At 38.8% G+C, this 16,771-nt stretch overlaps 1 protein-coding gene across 3 annotated transcripts in view; it reads right to left on the bottom strand.

The window, feature by feature from the left end:
• Nucleotides 1-1,756: 1,756 nt before the first annotated feature.
• Nucleotides 1,757-16,771, bottom strand: part of USP12 (ubiquitin specific peptidase 12) — a 93,006-nt gene continuing 77,991 nt past the window's right edge. For 2 of the 3 annotated variants that reach the window (XM_064586275.1, XM_045869227.3), the window contains exons 5-9: nucleotides 13,530-13,606; nucleotides 13,333-13,416; nucleotides 9,616-9,813; nucleotides 6,109-6,187; nucleotides 1,757-4,953 (exon numbers count right to left, since the gene is read on the bottom strand). In XM_064586275.1, coding sequence (XP_064442345.1) covers nucleotides 4,852-4,953; nucleotides 6,109-6,187; nucleotides 9,616-9,813; nucleotides 13,333-13,416; nucleotides 13,530-13,606 — 540 coding nt within the window. In that variant the 3' untranslated portion in view covers nucleotides 1,757-4,851. Of the gene's footprint in view, nucleotides 4,954-6,108; nucleotides 6,188-7,034; nucleotides 7,115-9,615; nucleotides 9,814-13,332; nucleotides 13,417-13,529; nucleotides 13,607-16,771 lie in introns of those variants that run through there. The other variant, XM_064586276.1, reaches the window with a different exon arrangement.

The raw sequence follows: 16,771 nt of genomic DNA, 5'->3' as shown, positions 1-16,771 counted from the left end.
TGGGAAGTTATTATATAATGGGTACAGAGTTTCTGTTTGGAAAGATGAAAAATCCTAGGAATCAACGGTGGTGAGAGTTGTACATTGCAAATGTGCTTAATGTCACTCCACTGCACACTTAAAATGGTTAAAATGGCAAACTGTGTGTCATGTGTATTTTCCACAATACTTTGATAATGACAGCCACAGTGAAGGGCTGGGCAATGAAGTTCTACCTACTTGAAACTTGGGATCTACTACGTCCCAGCTGAGTGACTTTGGGAAAATGACTCAACCTCTTAAGAGTTTTAGTTTCTTCTTGTAAAATGAGGATATCACACATTCAAGAGGTCAAAGTCAAGATCAGCATTAAAAAGGAAAAAGTAAAATGCCGAGCATAGGGCCTATCATGCCATCAACCAACAAATGATGTTTAGCAGCTCTGGAAATAAAAAAGGTAGTATGTTATCATAGAAAACATAAATGAACAAAGGTTAAAAAAAAAAAAAAAAAAAGCTTCAAAAGAAGAGAAACATGTACCGGGTAACAAGGGAACTTGAAAATCAAGGGAAGGGCAGTCTCGGCTTTGCAACAGTTCCCAAGAAGCTCTCTCGAGTACAGAGAATTTCATTTATTAAAATTTCAACACGAGGCGTGTGATACAGATGTTTGAACGAGACAATGCCGTCTTAGGTCCCCAGTGACAGTCTAGTTCACCTGTTCTGCACGGAGTGTAAGAACGCTCCTTCAGAGAGATGACTGCACAAGAGTGTTTCCAGGCCAGTCTCCCAAGAGTGAGGAAGGTGGATTACGAATGAAGGCGGTATTAGCAACTACTTACTGAGTCACTCCGCAGGGGAGCAGGGCTTCAAGCACTCCAGCACAGGGGGAATACCCCCAAGTTACAGATTTCACTGGAGCAATTCACTAGGCTGGAAGGGACAAGGAGCGCTAAAAATAATGCCTTCTAACATATCTGCCCCTCTAAGATTCTATGATCCTAAATTTACATTTTCAAAGACAGTGCTATGTAAAGACAGATGCAAGGTACGAGATGATCCCATGCGGGCATGGGATTGCAGGTGCTGGGGTACATACGGAATGCTGTTCTGGGACAATCTCTGGATAACAGAAGTGGTAAATTCGCAGCCAAAGCAGTACGGCAGTTGCCCGAGCGTATCCAGTTGAACTGCAACAACCCAGGGGTAAGGGGCACCGTGTCTGGGCAGTCAAAAACACCTCATCTAATGTTTGACTCCCCAAAACGTAACCATTAAGAGCCTACTGTTGTCCTGAAGGCTTACCGATAACATAAGCAGGCCATTAACACACAGTGTGTCTATGTTTTATATACTGTGTTCTGACAATAAAGCTAGAGAAAAGAGAATGTTAAGAAAAATCCTAAGAGAGGGGCGCCTGGGTGGCTCAGTCGTTAAGCGTCTGCCTTCAGCTCAGGTCATGATCCCAGGGTCCTGGGATCAAGCCCCGTATCGGGCTCCCCGCTCGGTGGGAAGCCTGCTTCTCCCTCTCCCACTGCCCCTGCTTGTGTTCCCTCTCTCGCTGTGTCTCTCTGTCAAATAAATAAATAAAATCTTAAAAAAAAGAAAAAAGAAAAATCCTAAGAGAAACTACGTTCACAGTACTGTATTATCAAAAAAGATCCACTTACAAGTGGACCCACACAGCCCAAACCTGTGTTGTTCATGGGTCAACCCTTCTTCTAATTCGCAAAGACATTTTACGCAAAAAGGAAAGAACACACTTAAAACCCCACAAGCACAAATAAACCAACTTTAATAGATATTATTTTGTATTTATATAGCGCCTTCTTCAAGAACCTTAGATGCTTTACAGACATTATACCTAATTAATCCCCACAACAACCCTGTGAGGTAGGTATTACTCCCATTTTACAAGATAGGGAGACTGAAGCACAGAGAGGTTAAGTGACTTGCCCAAGGTCACACAGTTAAATTCACTGAAGAGCCAGGACCTGAGCGCCTTAGCCTCCCGGCTCCCAGTTAAATACCTCATGAGAGAATCTTTAATGAAAAGTATCCTTAAAGAAAGTATCAAGAGTAGTATGTTATGAAAGTGAGGTCTTTCTACTGCCATCACGGAAAAGAAAAAACCCGATACTGATGGTTAAAGGCAACAAGACCCATATATTACACATTTCTTTTTCCCTTTTCCTGAAGTCTCACGGCCCCCGTCTTAAGCAATCTTCTAAAGGTAAAGTTTTCAAGACAGAAGCCATATGACTTAGCAGTGAGACTTAATTTAGAATATTTACTTTCAGTTACGATAATTTATAGAAATTTTTATTCCAATATACAAAAAATATGGGACAGCCATCCCAACAAACATGTACATGGTTAGAGAGCAATCAGCCACCATTTACAACCTAACCCCGCCCCTCATTTCAATCACAGTCAACCATCATACAACCTCACAATGCTTTCTACATGGGTCACTTCTCTTACTAAATACCTGCATTTTTTTCCCCCACCCCTAACCCTATGTTTTTAAAGTATAATGAGTTTCTGATAAGTTTCAAAACATTTTATGTAGATGCAGCTGTACTAAGAGTAAAAAGGAAATTGAGAACCATCACCCCACAGTCCCTCCCCTGACAAATCATACTATTAAACACGGTGTAGATGTGAACAGTGTGTGACTACCAAGGAACTCAATAAAAATGCTAGAACTTACTTTAATATGAAATTTAACCTTGCTTTTACTGTATTTTCTTAAATGCAAAATGTAGAAACAAACACAGCGTCGTATTCCAATGCTGTACCTCTATGCAAATGACTTCATCTATCTCTCTCGTCCATGCTGTGGCCTGACTCAAGTAAAGACTGACTCAGCCTCACTTTGCGTCTCTCTGCACTGAACGCTGCAGAAACACAGTCTCGAATTCCAAGACAATTTGGTTTAAGCCCTCAAAATAAAAAAATGTATCCACTTCCACGTCTGTGACCTTCCCCACATTCTCAGTCGTGATTCTCTGTGCAATGTTGTCATCGGGCAGGCTACGTAATTTGTATAAACCCACTCCAGCCAGCGTAAGGCTTTAGCGACTATAATCTTAAAAAGCAAGTTGTCAAAATACATCATCATTTTCTCCCAGCGCATCTGCTTAAACAGCCCGATTAGCCAAATGACCCTGTTAAAGATCAGTTCATGGAACGAATAGGTGAAGTCATTTCCTGAGCTAAAAGATACAGATAATAAATGTTAATAAATAGCAGCAGACAAAAATTTTTTTCTTTTTTTTTTTCATATTCAACAGTACTAGTAAAAGAAGTTTAGAAAATTACAGCAATTAAAAAAAAATTACTGCCTAAAAGGACTTAAAGAACATCCAAGGCCTGGTCGCTATTATTTTGAATATATATTCAATCATTTCCTGCACGTTACATTTGGCCACCGTCAGACAACTTACTGATGCGTGGAAAAGTGTCGACCGCAATGGTTCACATACGTTTTACATTACATATATCAATTCTTAAAACTCCCAACAGAAGGAAGTCTTAACAAATGCAAAGTGTAATTTCTGAACACTCTTCCAGTAAGATTGGTAAAGATGAAGGCGGAGGGCGGGGGGAGAAAAGGACTTGCTCGGTGTGTTCCTGGACTGTGTCACAAACACTTCGTCCTCGTCGGGTTCGCGGCGAGCCTCGTGGGCTGCTGGGGTTCTGACACATTACTTCTCTCCAGGGTAAAGAATGACATTTGAAAAGAATGTAACTTGCTATGACACCAATTTTCCAAACACGGCCTCAACCTGACATGTGAGAGTGCTTAAGACTTCTCAAGACTGATGCACCACCACGGAGCCACAACTTCTTTGTCGTCCCAACCGTGACACGGAATTTTGGATAGTTTTTTGTGGTACTGAAATTAAAGCTGAATAACTGATTTATAAACTATAACAAAAGGACAAATATTTAGCCAGAGATATCAGTTCCTCCTGAAAAAGAATATTTACCTCCTCTCGTTGCAAATTTTTCTTAAGGTATCCTACAATTTAAAATAGAGCTTAAAATTCGCCTTAAAAATAGAAACAAACAAAAGGACTAGTTAAACTGACAAAAACTACTAAAAATATGCTCAGATTTACTGACAGAATCATGGGCACTTCACACAATACTTAGACTCTACCAGTTTTAAGTAAAATAAATAAGAAAAAAAAATTATAATTACAAAGCCAGTCTTTCCCCTTGGGGAAACAAAAAGCCACTTTTGACCAATTGTTCCCTACATATACATATACTGTATATTATTATAAGCTTCTTCAGAGAAGCAAAACATATTTGTCTTCCTGACACTGGATTCTAGCGATCTGTTAGTTCTTACATCAGGAAGGCAACTGCAAGTGTTGGGCCCAAATGAAGTTCTGGTTTACGCTTGAAAAGACCACCGAATATTCCTTCTGTGTATCTTCAACACGGGCAAATTTACGCAGTGTGTTCAGTATGATCTCCTTAAATGATCAATACTACCTAGCACGGATTCCTAGTCTTTCTCCTGCACCCCAAGGAGTTCAAATCATTACCGGTGCAATTAATAGAGAGAAATGCATGTCAATTACTGGAAGGCTGTTTTACAAGAGGAGCTGCTATCTCTGATTTCACTTCCTTGTTGTGTGGAACTGCACAGACAGCATGATACCTGAGCAAATAAATCAACTACCATAATAGGAAGAGCGTGTTAATCCATAGTCTTTGCTTTATTGTGTGCAAAGTGTGCTACTGCCCCCTGAGCTTCCTGCATTTCTCTTGCCTTGAAAAATCAGTGCTTGATCCTTTCCAAAATAACCAGAGAAGAAATGAGGCAGAAAGTATCTCTCTTCATCACGGTCCCTTCTCAGTCCCGAGACTGATAGAAAAGGATGTAGCCAGACTCAGAGTTCTTTGAGATATCGGATGTCAACCCGTAGAATTCTTCAATAGCTTGTGCATCTATTTTCTGTGAGGCAAAATGGAAATATTAGTACAGAAATGAGCTCTTCAGTTCCGGTAAAGCCTTCCACATTTCTTAGAATCATGCCTTTCATTTTCTTGTTTATAGAACGGCTCTGCACAACGAGAATGGCTCAAATTAAAAAGACCGATCATGCCAAGTACTGGTGAGAACGTGAAGCAAACAGCGCTCTCACACATAGCTGGCAGGAAGGCAGGATGGGACAGAGACCTTAGGGAAATGTGTAGCATCATCTTCTAAGGCTGAACATACAAATACCCTTTGATCCAACAATTCTATTCCTAGGGAACAGAATTACCTGAACTATATGAAACCACCAATTCCCAACCATTTGTGACCTGTGAAAATGGCAATGTCATATGGTCCCATCTAACATACACCCAAGAAAAATGAGTGCATATGTCCAGCATTAGACAAGGGTGATCAAGGCAGTTTTATCGATAAGAGTCGGTAAGGGATGAAAAGGCAAATTTCTAACTTGTTATATTCTTACAGTGGGAAATTACACAGCAATAAAAAAGAACCACTACTACAGGCGACAAGAATGAACTGCTAGATACAAAAGAAGTCCTACTGGACGAGTCCATTTATAGTCAGAGGCAAAATTCATCATAATGATAAAAGTCACAATACAGTGGGTTCAGAGGACGGTGGGGAGAGGGAAGGAAAGCTGTGAAGACTGACCAGGAAGAGGATAAGGGGGCTTACTGAAGGGTGTGAAAATGTACCGTACCTTGATCTGGAGAGTGGTTACAGAGTGTGTGTGTATGTGCATGTACATACATGTGCGTGTGCACACTCACATGTAAAAAATTCAAGTGTTGCTTAAGATCTGTGTACTTTCTGTACATATGTTACAGCTCAATAATTCTTTTTAGACAATGAAAGATTTTCTTTAAACTAGCTCTCTTATTGAAAGCTTTTCTTTGTTTTACTCTAAGCATTTTGAAGGTCACCTGACCAAGCATTGGGATTGGCTGTTGGGGAGTAAGAAGTAGGAATCCGACTACAATCTGAAGACCTCGACATTTGTCCTATATTTATCACCTGTGATATTCACAGAATGAGAGGCTGGGAGAAAAAAGAGAAGAGTAAAATAAACAACTTTGAAGAAAAATAAGAAATTCAGGAACTACTTACTTCTACAATGTCGTCATCAAACAACAACCAAAAATCATGACTCTTAACTATTGCAATATAATGTCCTCGATTGGGACCACTAAAACAAAGAGAAAGAGAAGTTAGTTTTACACAATGTTTATTAATATCACTCTTCTATGTCCTCAACTTCATGTTCAATAAAGGAGAATAACTGAAACCGATAAAAATACTCCTTATCTATTCTTCCCCAAAATATCAAGCTACATTGATGTGACTTGGCATTCAATTTTATAACCAAATAATTAGTACTCTACTTTGAGAGCTATAACCAGCATTCTATTTATATAAAGCTATGCTATTAAAATTATTTGTTGTCTTTGTAATAATTTAATTATAATTTTTAAAATAATTTTCAAATGTGCTTCTATGAAAAATTTAAATATATTTTTTAGCATTTGGGGGGGATGATAGAGGTCACAGCCCCCTGAGTTTAACTACAGAACAACACATGTAGAATTTTTTTTCTAAGTCTTATTCCCTTGGCCATAGTTTTTCTCTTGAGGAAAGATACCATACCATGTGATGCCTAAAAAAGCAAAGATATCACATCTATAGTCCTGAAATCAAGCCTGGCCTTCATAAACTTCTTTAAAAACAAATGACATTTTGTTAGTATTATTAGTGCTATTTTTAAGTACCTGGATCTTAGCACCACTGTAATTCTTAGAATTGCCTCTGCATCTCATTTTAAACAAATCTGGAATAAAGAAATCTAGAAATGCATAAAAATGCAGGCGGGATTATTTCTTTTCAAAAATATCCTTTGCTTTATAAAGGACATGGCAAAGATTTTAACCTCTCCCAGCTGAAATATGACTCATTATAAAAGCTTCTATAATTCTTTATTAAGTTATAATTCCATTGTAATTATTACATTATAGAATTTGAGATAATTTTCAACATACACTGCTGTTTCTGGTGAACAGCAAGATCAGATAACAGAATCAGCGGCCTCCTGTGTGTCCTTGTCTCGGCCCCTCTGACCCTGGCAAAATGACAAAAACAAGAGTACCTCTCTTTCTCCACAGAAGAAAATACCTCACAACTTTTTTTTAAAGGCTTTTAATGCTAAAATAAATTTAAAAATAAAAACTAAAAAAATATATGTATATTTTCCCCATTTCTATAGGGTTCATCTAAAGAGTCTTGTGTTTTATAGTGAAAGGGTAAGAATTTTTATTTTTATTTTTTTTTAATTTTTAAGGTGGTGAACATAAAGAAAAATCAGAAAGGCTGAGGAACAGAGCCTGAGAGGGAAGGAGACACGTGGGCTGAGGGCCGGTAGGTGTAAGACTGAAAAGGGGAGGCAGCTGTTTCCTCTGGCGAAGAGGTAGTTTGAAGAACAAAAGACAAAAGTTAATTACAGAAGCCAGTAAGATGAGGCAGGGCTGAGGCTGATAAACTTCCACCTAAGAAACCGCGGATCAGGGACTTGCATTCTGGACATGAGACCTGCTCAGTTCAGCATGTATGAGTGCCTCGTGAGTGCAAATAACTGTGCTGGTGGCGTGGGGATCAGAAAGGCACCAACCACTTCCTGCCCCGAAGACACCGTGAGTACAGGAGAGAGCCCTCCCAAAACACAATACAGGGTCCAACAGGATATAAGTTGGCGTGGTGCAAGCCACAGACCTCATCCAGCGAGAGGGGAGAGGGGAGAGAGGAAGTGGGAGGAAGAAGCCTAAGGAATCGAGGCTGGAGATGGGCCAAAAGGATCACACATAATCATTCTGCAAGCACCTGTTAGAAATCTACCAAATGCCAGACATTCAGGAGAGAGAACGCGGGAGCTGGACTGGCCCAGGCTTGCTAACGATGAGCATCGTCCACAGGTGAAGGATGCGGGCAAAGTACACCCTTTCTACTCTCACCTGAAACAGAACTATGAGTAAATCTGATAAGAAAAAAATAAGATTTGAAAATGTTTTCAATCTTTGTTAATGGACAAATCATTTCGTGTTTTAAGAAGTGCCTGTTCTCATAACGGAAACGGACCTCCAATCTGATAAATACAATACGGTAGCAGTTATGTGAACACGGAGGCAGGGCACCAGATGGAGCCGGGTTGGAGAGAAGAGCACCCAGCACGGCTTCCAGAGAGGCTTCCGGAGAGGTTTGGAGAGGCCGGGAGGGGAGGAAGGCAGGGGGGAATCACAGTGAGAGAAGAGGAGTAAGGAGTCGGGGAGGGGGCCCCGATTGTGATCAGGAATCTCAGAGTTCATGGTCTTGTGAGTAGAACAATTCCAAGAACCCTAGCGTAATCTAAGTAGAGTGAAATAATAACTGTCCCCGAATTTGAAGAGGCTAAGGAACAGTTAAGTTAGGACGTGAAAAGGTAATATTATGATGTTGTTATTGTTAAGAAAACAGTAGCAGCAGCTAAGTGATTTGCATTCCCCCTTTAACCCTAACGCCACAGCAAGGTCGGTAATATGATTTGCATTTTACACAAGAGAAAGTAGACACTCGGGGAGTACTGTGTGAAGTCACACCAGCCCTAAATGGCAGGACAGAACCGAAAGCCAGGTTTCTCTGACTCTAAAACCTCTGGTTTGAATCACTCCACCAAGGTTAAGTTGTCTGGTAAGGTTTTCCTCCATTCAGAGGTCTCCAGCCTTCCTTTAGAACAGGATGTTCCAAGCATGGAAAAGAAAGATTACTGCTGAGGATGGAAGACAAGGAGGCAGGCTGAAAGGGACAGTGGAGTTACAGCAAGGTTACCACCCAGGCTGTCCTTACATTTTCTCAACAGAAAGCTGGGAGGGGCAGCTTAAGGCGAGAAGGCCAGGGACTTTTTTCATTGGCTGAAACATGCTGTTAGTACAAGCTTCCGCAAGCCAGGGGGAAAAGAGTGAGTGTCTCTCTTTAAATTGTACAGGAAATTCTAAACAGTCAATGAAGACTGCATGTTCCAAATAGACATTTTCACTGTGTGATGCCCCTGTAGTTTTGAGAATTTTTTGAGCTATTTTATAAATGCACATATATAGAATGAGATAGCACACTAAACTATCAAAATAAACATACTGATTGATAAAATCAGAAAACCTGTCTTTAAAGATTATTTCCAAAGCCATTTTAAATTTTTTCATAACCACTGTAATGATGAACATATGCAATTAATCTCAGAAAGAATTTATTTTGCAAAATCTATTTAGGCATCATTTTTACTGAAAAGAAAAAAGAGATGAAAAGAAGGGAGAAGAAAAGAAATGAAATAAAAAGAAAATCTAAGAGGTCTTAAAGTTCCTTTAGAGTAATATTTACAGAGTAAGAGTGAAAATCAAATCTGGGCAATAATATTTCAATATATAAAAGTGTAAGGAGGAAATGATAAATGCACTGTATCTGAAAGATCCCATTTTGCAATCAAGTTATCCTGATGCTAAAGCCCCCGGAAGGTCTAGAGTGGAAGCACTCGGGCCCATCCTGAACACCTGCCCCCGGACAGAGACCCTCGCCCGCGCGGCCCACGGTTGCAGTTACCTTCCACAGTGAACCACCACGGCGACAAGGTCGTACATTCTGTCAGGGTTGGTCGCATCACCAGAGGTGTTAAACAGACGAAGTTCTAAAGGAAAAACTACCCGATAAGACAGTTTTGTGTATCGATGAAGTTGATCCATGTATTTAAACCTCTTCAGGTGTAGGGCTAGAATCATGGGCAGTTTTTTAACTTTCATCCTATTCAAATAAACATGAAAAAAAAATTTCATGAAAGGCACTCATACCATGTCCTTAAAAGAACTATCAAACTTTATGATTCCATTAACAAATAGTTCATGGTCGGTTTTAATAGCCCAGCACTGCCCACTTTTGCATATTCCTACCAATTATGTTTATAGTGGCGAAGCAACATTCTGAACATCCTGACTATCCCACCCCACCCATCATCACTAAATGACATAATTTGACTTTGTACTCCATACGGCTTCAAAGTAGATGGACCGGCATCAGTCCTTTGTCCAGAAATCCTTATTCTGAAATACAGGCCCCTGAGGATCAGGCTAACTGCACATGAGGCCGACGATGGGTGGAAGAAAACCAGTTCCTTCCAGCTGCTAACTCCTTTGGACGTGAGTGCAGACAGAGCCATTTGTTCTATCGGTCTATATAATTCAATAACGGATGGCGAACAGGACAAACGAGAAAGCATTAAAGACCATTCTGTGAAAGGTGTTTGCCAGAGATTAAGAAATAACTCCATATCAAGAATGATGACTACATGTATTCTAGAAAGGGAGTTAATAACCTGCAAATCTAGGAGATAAATTTTTAACTGGCTATCTTCCACATTTTAAATAATCTTTAGTATGTCCTTAAATGCCATTTCTCCCTGATACGACCTCTGCACTCCTACTTCATCTAATGACAGTTTATTCTTCTGAAGGCTCAGCTCAAGTTATAACCCCTGGCATAAGGATCTCCTCCCTTCAATCCCCCATCGGCACTTCACGGATTCACTGTGTGTGTGTGTGTGTGTGTGTGTACCATTTACAACACCATAAAATATTTAGATGATTATGGGTCTTTCTCTTCTTTTAGGATCTGAAGTCTTGGCAGGTAGAAACCTTTTTTTTTTTTCCCCATTATATTTCTCTATCGAGCAACATGCCTGGCACATGACAGATACTTGACAAATGTAGCAGAACCGAATTCTGTATGTGTTCAATGAAGCATAACGCTTTTCATAATTAAAAAATGAAATTTACTAAGCCATTGCCTCTAATGAAGTGAAAACAAAAATCATTTTGTAGCATTTACTAAATCTGCATCCTACAAATCTTAAATGTGGTGGGCAGCTTATTATCTCAGAAACATTTACTATTCTACCCTGGCCTTTGAAAAACATTAGCAAGAATAAACAGATAGTCATTCCTGGAAAGAAATCTAGCAGTATTAAGAGTCTTTATGGCCTTTGCCTCAGGAATCCACTTATAGAACTGAAATATATCATCTCAAATACAAGACTTCTGAAAAAAAAAATTCACTTCTAGGGTTATTTTATATCGTGAAAAACTGGGAAAGTCCAGGAGACAGGCATATCACAGAGATATTGTGCGTTCAGTTCCAGACCACCACAGTAAAGTAAATATCGCAATAAAGCCAATGAAGTGAAATTTTTGGTTTCCCAGCGTATACAAAAGTTAGATTTACACTACACTGTATCTATTAAATGCACAATAGCTCTCATTCCATCTCTCCGGGGACATCACTTTGCTTTTCCCTAGATACTTTACCCTCCCATTGGGTAACAGCTTATGGTTGTTTCACCTACATTTACCAAGCCGGTATTTTTCCTGGGCTGTGCTATATATAGTTCAACAGGTGTGCCATATAAAAAGGAATCTATGTGCAGATAAATTCTGTATGAAGCTAGATAAGAAGATAAATTTCTCCTATTCTGTGGGTCCTCTCAGAGTCTATAATATGAAGCATGAATAAATAATGAAGAGGAAATTTTATTATACAGAAAATTCATTTGATCATGGAATACTTATTTTCAATTTCGTTGTGTCTCAGGGAACAGAGAGGCCAAAGGAGAGGAAAAGAGGTGAGGGAATGGGCAGTGGGCAGAGCAATCAGAACACACACATATTATCAGGTAAGTTCATCACCTCATACGGGCACAGTCTGTGGTACCCCCAAACAATTACAATAGCGACATCAAAGATCACTGATCACAGATCAGCATAACAAATGTAATAATGATGAAAAAGTCTGAAATACCATGGGAATTACCAAAATATGACACAGACACATGCAGTCAGCAAACGCTGCTGGAAAAGGGGCAGTAATAGACTTGTTTGCTTCACGGATGCCATAAACTTTCAAGTTATAGAAAACGCAGTATCTGTGAAGTGCGATAAAGCAAGGTCCACCTGTACCTAGCTTATACAAACTCCTTTATCCAAGAGGGAATCGTCATCAGCTCATTTTTGAGACCAGCATGGACCTGATACCAAACTCTGACAAAGGTATAAGAGAATTACAGACTAATAATACCCCTCATGGTATTTATTTCAAAGATGTGAAAATCAAGACAACAATAGCAAACTGAATCCAGCAACATATAAACCTCACTTGGTGATGATGTACTAGTTCTACTAAATGAAATGACGATGTGTTTTCCTCAGGTTCTTTCTAAATAAAGACCAGTAACTGTAAAAATGGAAAGATTCCTTTATATTTCTAAATTAGCAAAATAATAATAATAAATATGTAAAGGGGATTTTAAAATATTAGTATAGCATATTTATCCTCCTGAAAAAAGCAACCTTGTCCCCTAAATTTTCCAAGAAATTTTAGATCTCGGCAGAAAACTTACACTTATCAACAATGTGATTTTTAAAAAAACATGAGATGAAGCCCAAGAGGGACAGTCTATAAAATAATCTACAATTTTCAAAAGTGTCAAGATTTTTAAAGTCAAGAAAAGGCTGTTCCAAATGTAAAAAGACTAAACAGACATGAATACTAAATGTAATGTGTGTTTCTGGACTGGATCCTTTTGTTCTATAAAGGACATTACTGGGACATCCATGCTAATGAAGTAAGTTCCACGAGAACAGTTAACGTGTTAGTGTTACTTGCCCCATGTGGGTGAATATGGCAAAAGGAAAACTTCCTCATCGGTCGAAAATAGCCACTCAAGTGTCCAGGATCATGGGACATCATATCAGGACCTTATTTTCAAGTGGTTTTGGGTAAAAAAAAAAAAAAAGGCATTCTTGGTACTGTTCATACAACTTTTCTTTGAGCTTGAGATTATTTCAAAATGAAAAGTAAAGTAACAAGAATGATGATGACAATTCCATTCTTTGACACCAAATACCAAATAAGAGAAGGTACAAGATCCTGTGTAGGATTAGCAGAAGCTAGGGTAGGGACAAGGAAAGGATTTTACCCCTTCTCTCTCTTCACCAAGAAAAAGTTTACTTAAGCAGGCAAGCTTCAAAGTCAAATATTTTAACTGTACTGGTTTATGACTCTTAAACGACTTTTACTAAGTGTAGAAAATCACCGAAGGTTGCAGAGCTGAATATTGTTTAGTAATAACTCAGTGAGTCTTAATTACTTAATGATAAAATTAGGAATTTTTACTCAGTGTAAATTTTCAGACATCACTTTCAGCTGGAAAGGCCCATCTACAACACCCACTGCCAGAGAATCACTAACAAATTTTTAAAAACGCTGAATTACCGTTTGTGTGCTTCCTGTTTGCTGCGACATTCTTCACAGTAATATTTGTATTCACTGCACAGAGTTTCTGTGTTGCTGAAACCCCTGCGTAAAATTCAAAATAAATTTATTTTGTCTATACCAGAAAACCATGTATTCATTTAAAAATACTCTAAACCAAAGATATTCATTAAATTTCAAAATAACTCTCCAGTTACCTTAAGCAGTGAGTGATCGATGTGTTTTGTTCCACGTCAACAGAAAGGTCTAAAAAATCTTCATCTTTGCTGCTTATCTGTAAAAATAGGGAATTACCTTTGATTTCTTTAAATACCAGTAAATCACTGCTCTGAAATGACAGAATTAAATGCATTCATTCTCTTATTAGTCGTAAGTACATGAAGAATTCACCTTCCCTGAGTTCAAAAGAAATCTACCAAATCTGGATTATCCAAAAGGACACTGAGTAAATGACTCTCAACACACGTACAGATTAAACAGCAAAGTGCACCTGTGACTGATTCCCTTTCTGGCAAAGGCTAGCACATGAAATCCCATTACTTTCCAAAACCTCGGTATTATGGTAAAGCATGAAACAAACTGCCCATATATACTAATTCTTAAAAAAAACACAGGCTAAGACTGAATGGGGATGCTTGGCAAAGGGCATCAACCTGTGTTGTTTCATCATTCAAGGAAATCATTTAGCCTAAAATGCCAAATTACAATCTTCATTGAGGACCTTCTTTAATCCTTCTCCAAAAAAAAAAAAAAAAAAATCTAATATAAAGTTCTGTTTGAATCATGGGCAAACCCTCTGACAAAAAAAATTCAAGTTATTACTTAATTCATTTGAATTGGATTAGGACAGAACTTCAGACATCGATTTTCCTAGTTCTTTCCTTCAAAGACTCTATGCTTAAGGTGAGCACACAACAGGAGATCTCGGACTGTGCCTCTCACCCACAAGGGCTATACATCTGGTGTAGTAAATGCCTTCCTGCCTCAATAGTGCATCAGTTTTATAAGCTCAGCATCATTAACTTGTGACAGATTATGTGGCTGTATCAAAGAGAAGTAGCTGGGAGTACCATGTATGCACGGCCTAGGGGCACCACCAGATAAGTGATCTGGGTCTCAAAAGATTCAGTGAAAAAGAATAAGAAAGACAACACAGAGAGAGGAAAGGGAATGTGAGGTGCTGAGGAAAAAGAATCAGCCCAGTTTTGGAGGAAGGAGAGCAGGGTGGTGAGGGACAGTATGGTAGAGACAGGCTAACGGCAGACTGAGCAGGGCCTTATATGTAAGCTAAAGAGAAATAAAGATTAAAGAGTCTGGTTGTTTCTCAAAATGAGGTTTGTGGTTCTCAGGCACTGCCTCAGGGGTCTTCATTTTAGATTTCCATCTTTATTATAACATAAAAAAATTGACATAAGGATTGTTCTGGATCATCTGGATATACCTGAGTTACTACGTTTGGGTTTACAATTGTGTTGGTACTGGGAAACCACCAAGTGGGGCAGTATTTAACTTCTAAAAGTGTTTGTAAACACGTCTGGTTGTTGTTGGGACTCCCATGTTCTAAGGTCAGGTCACAGCCAGGATGTGGGAGCCTCAGTAAAGAAGTGTAGGCTGGAGATGTGGGTGGGGAGTCATGAGCACAGGTGGTAAGGAAATGGAACATGATCCTCCCAAGGCAGAGTGAAAAGCAGCCCAAAATGAAACCCTGGAGGATGCTCACATTTGAAGAATAAACAGCAGAAAAGGCATGGGACCAGAAGAAAGCACCAAAGAACAAAAGAACTCAAGAAGAGGGTGCTGTTACAGAAACCCAACCTCCTACCAAGTGGGATATTTACAACTGCATTACTAAAATCTGCCATACAAATACTGTCTCCTCCAAGAAGCCCACTCTAAACCTTCACAACTCCTTCCCACTCCCTTATTCACCTTCTGCCAGCCTCTACCCATCTTCTACCTGGCATAGCCGGTACTCAAGTATTTGTGCAAAACTAAATGAAGAAATGATATATATTCACTCTGAGAAATCCTCAATTTCATCCCTCTGCTGAATTTGATAAAGGCATGGTACTAATGATCATTTACTGAATCTGCAAGATGATGATGGAGATTTTGAGGAAATATTCTCAAGTCATACCGTTAATTCTTGGGAGACTATCTGCAAATATATATTGTTGACCGCAGGAGGACCTAGTGAAGAATGGATGGAAGGATCACTATCCATCCATTACAAATAAAATTAATAAATATTTGAGCAAACAAGGATGGGTGATATCACCTTCTCCATCTAATCCTCACTCCCCATCATCCTCAGTAAACTTCAAAGGCCTTACACCATAGTATCCCAAAGACCTCCCAAATCTACTATGCCAGCCTCACCTATTACTGCATTTCTCAACATGCAATGCAAATTTAAATAAAATCTCTTTTATTGAAGAGGATAAATTACACATATCTTCTAACACGGACCAAATTCCATCATACCAAACATGAAGCAACTGCCAAATTCTCTGATTATACCTACTATTCCAACTGAAATACTGCTCTAATAATTGGACAGTATATTTATTTCCTAAAGCTTAGAACTCAGCTACAATAAAATTTTTCTTTATAAGATGTATCTACAAAACTTCTGTTGAAATAACTGGAGTTGGTTAGATTGAACAAATATGAGTACTGAGACCAATTCCTGTCATCAAACATTGCCCAAATTCTTACTGCAATTAACTAATGGCTGCAGCAATGAGCAACAGTCCTTACTCTAACCCAAAAACATCTTCACGGGATGTTAATGTATTCAAACACTCAATTATACCTCTTTCACTTGATGTGAGAGAGGGTCACCAATAAAAATGTATTTCCACAAGAGAATTTTATTCATTTATGACTACTGTGTCCTTCATTAACTAAAATCACACTACTGGCAACAATCATTTTCCAAATGCCTGGTTATAGTGGAAAAGATCAATGCATAATCAACAGTCAATAGATCACTCATCGATATGGGTTATAGTTCTATTTAAAGACCCTAACTTTTTATTCATGGTTGAACCAAAAGGGTCACCATCTGCTTTAAGAGACAGAGAGAAAGAAACCACAATACTATTTACATTAGCACCAAAAACAAAAACCACACTTACCTATATAAACATAATAAAATAAGTACAAGATTGACATGAGGAAAACTACAAGATGATTTCTTTCTAAATCAAAGAAGATGTAAGTAAGTGTACAGTCCATGTAAATGGACAGTAAGATTCAAGACTGTCAAGATGTCAGCTCTTCCCAACTTGATCGAGAGATTCAACGCAATCGCCTTTGAAATCACAGCACACTGTATTACGGGTAATAAACTAGTTTCTAAATTTCGTATGATTCCATAGTGTATATGGAGAGGCAAAAGGCCCAGAGAAGACAAAGCAATAATCATCAAAACTTG

The sequence above is a fragment of the Mirounga angustirostris genome, unplaced genomic scaffold, assembly GCF_029215605.1.
Source record: "Mirounga angustirostris isolate CCGP_5_RB_7025 unplaced genomic scaffold, mMirAng1.0.hap1 SCAF_3, whole genome shotgun sequence".
Taxonomy (NCBI): domain Eukaryota; kingdom Metazoa; phylum Chordata; class Mammalia; order Carnivora; family Phocidae; genus Mirounga; species Mirounga angustirostris.
The sequence above is the reverse complement of the archived record's forward strand: the minus strand, read 5'-3'. Positions and strand labels throughout refer to the sequence as shown.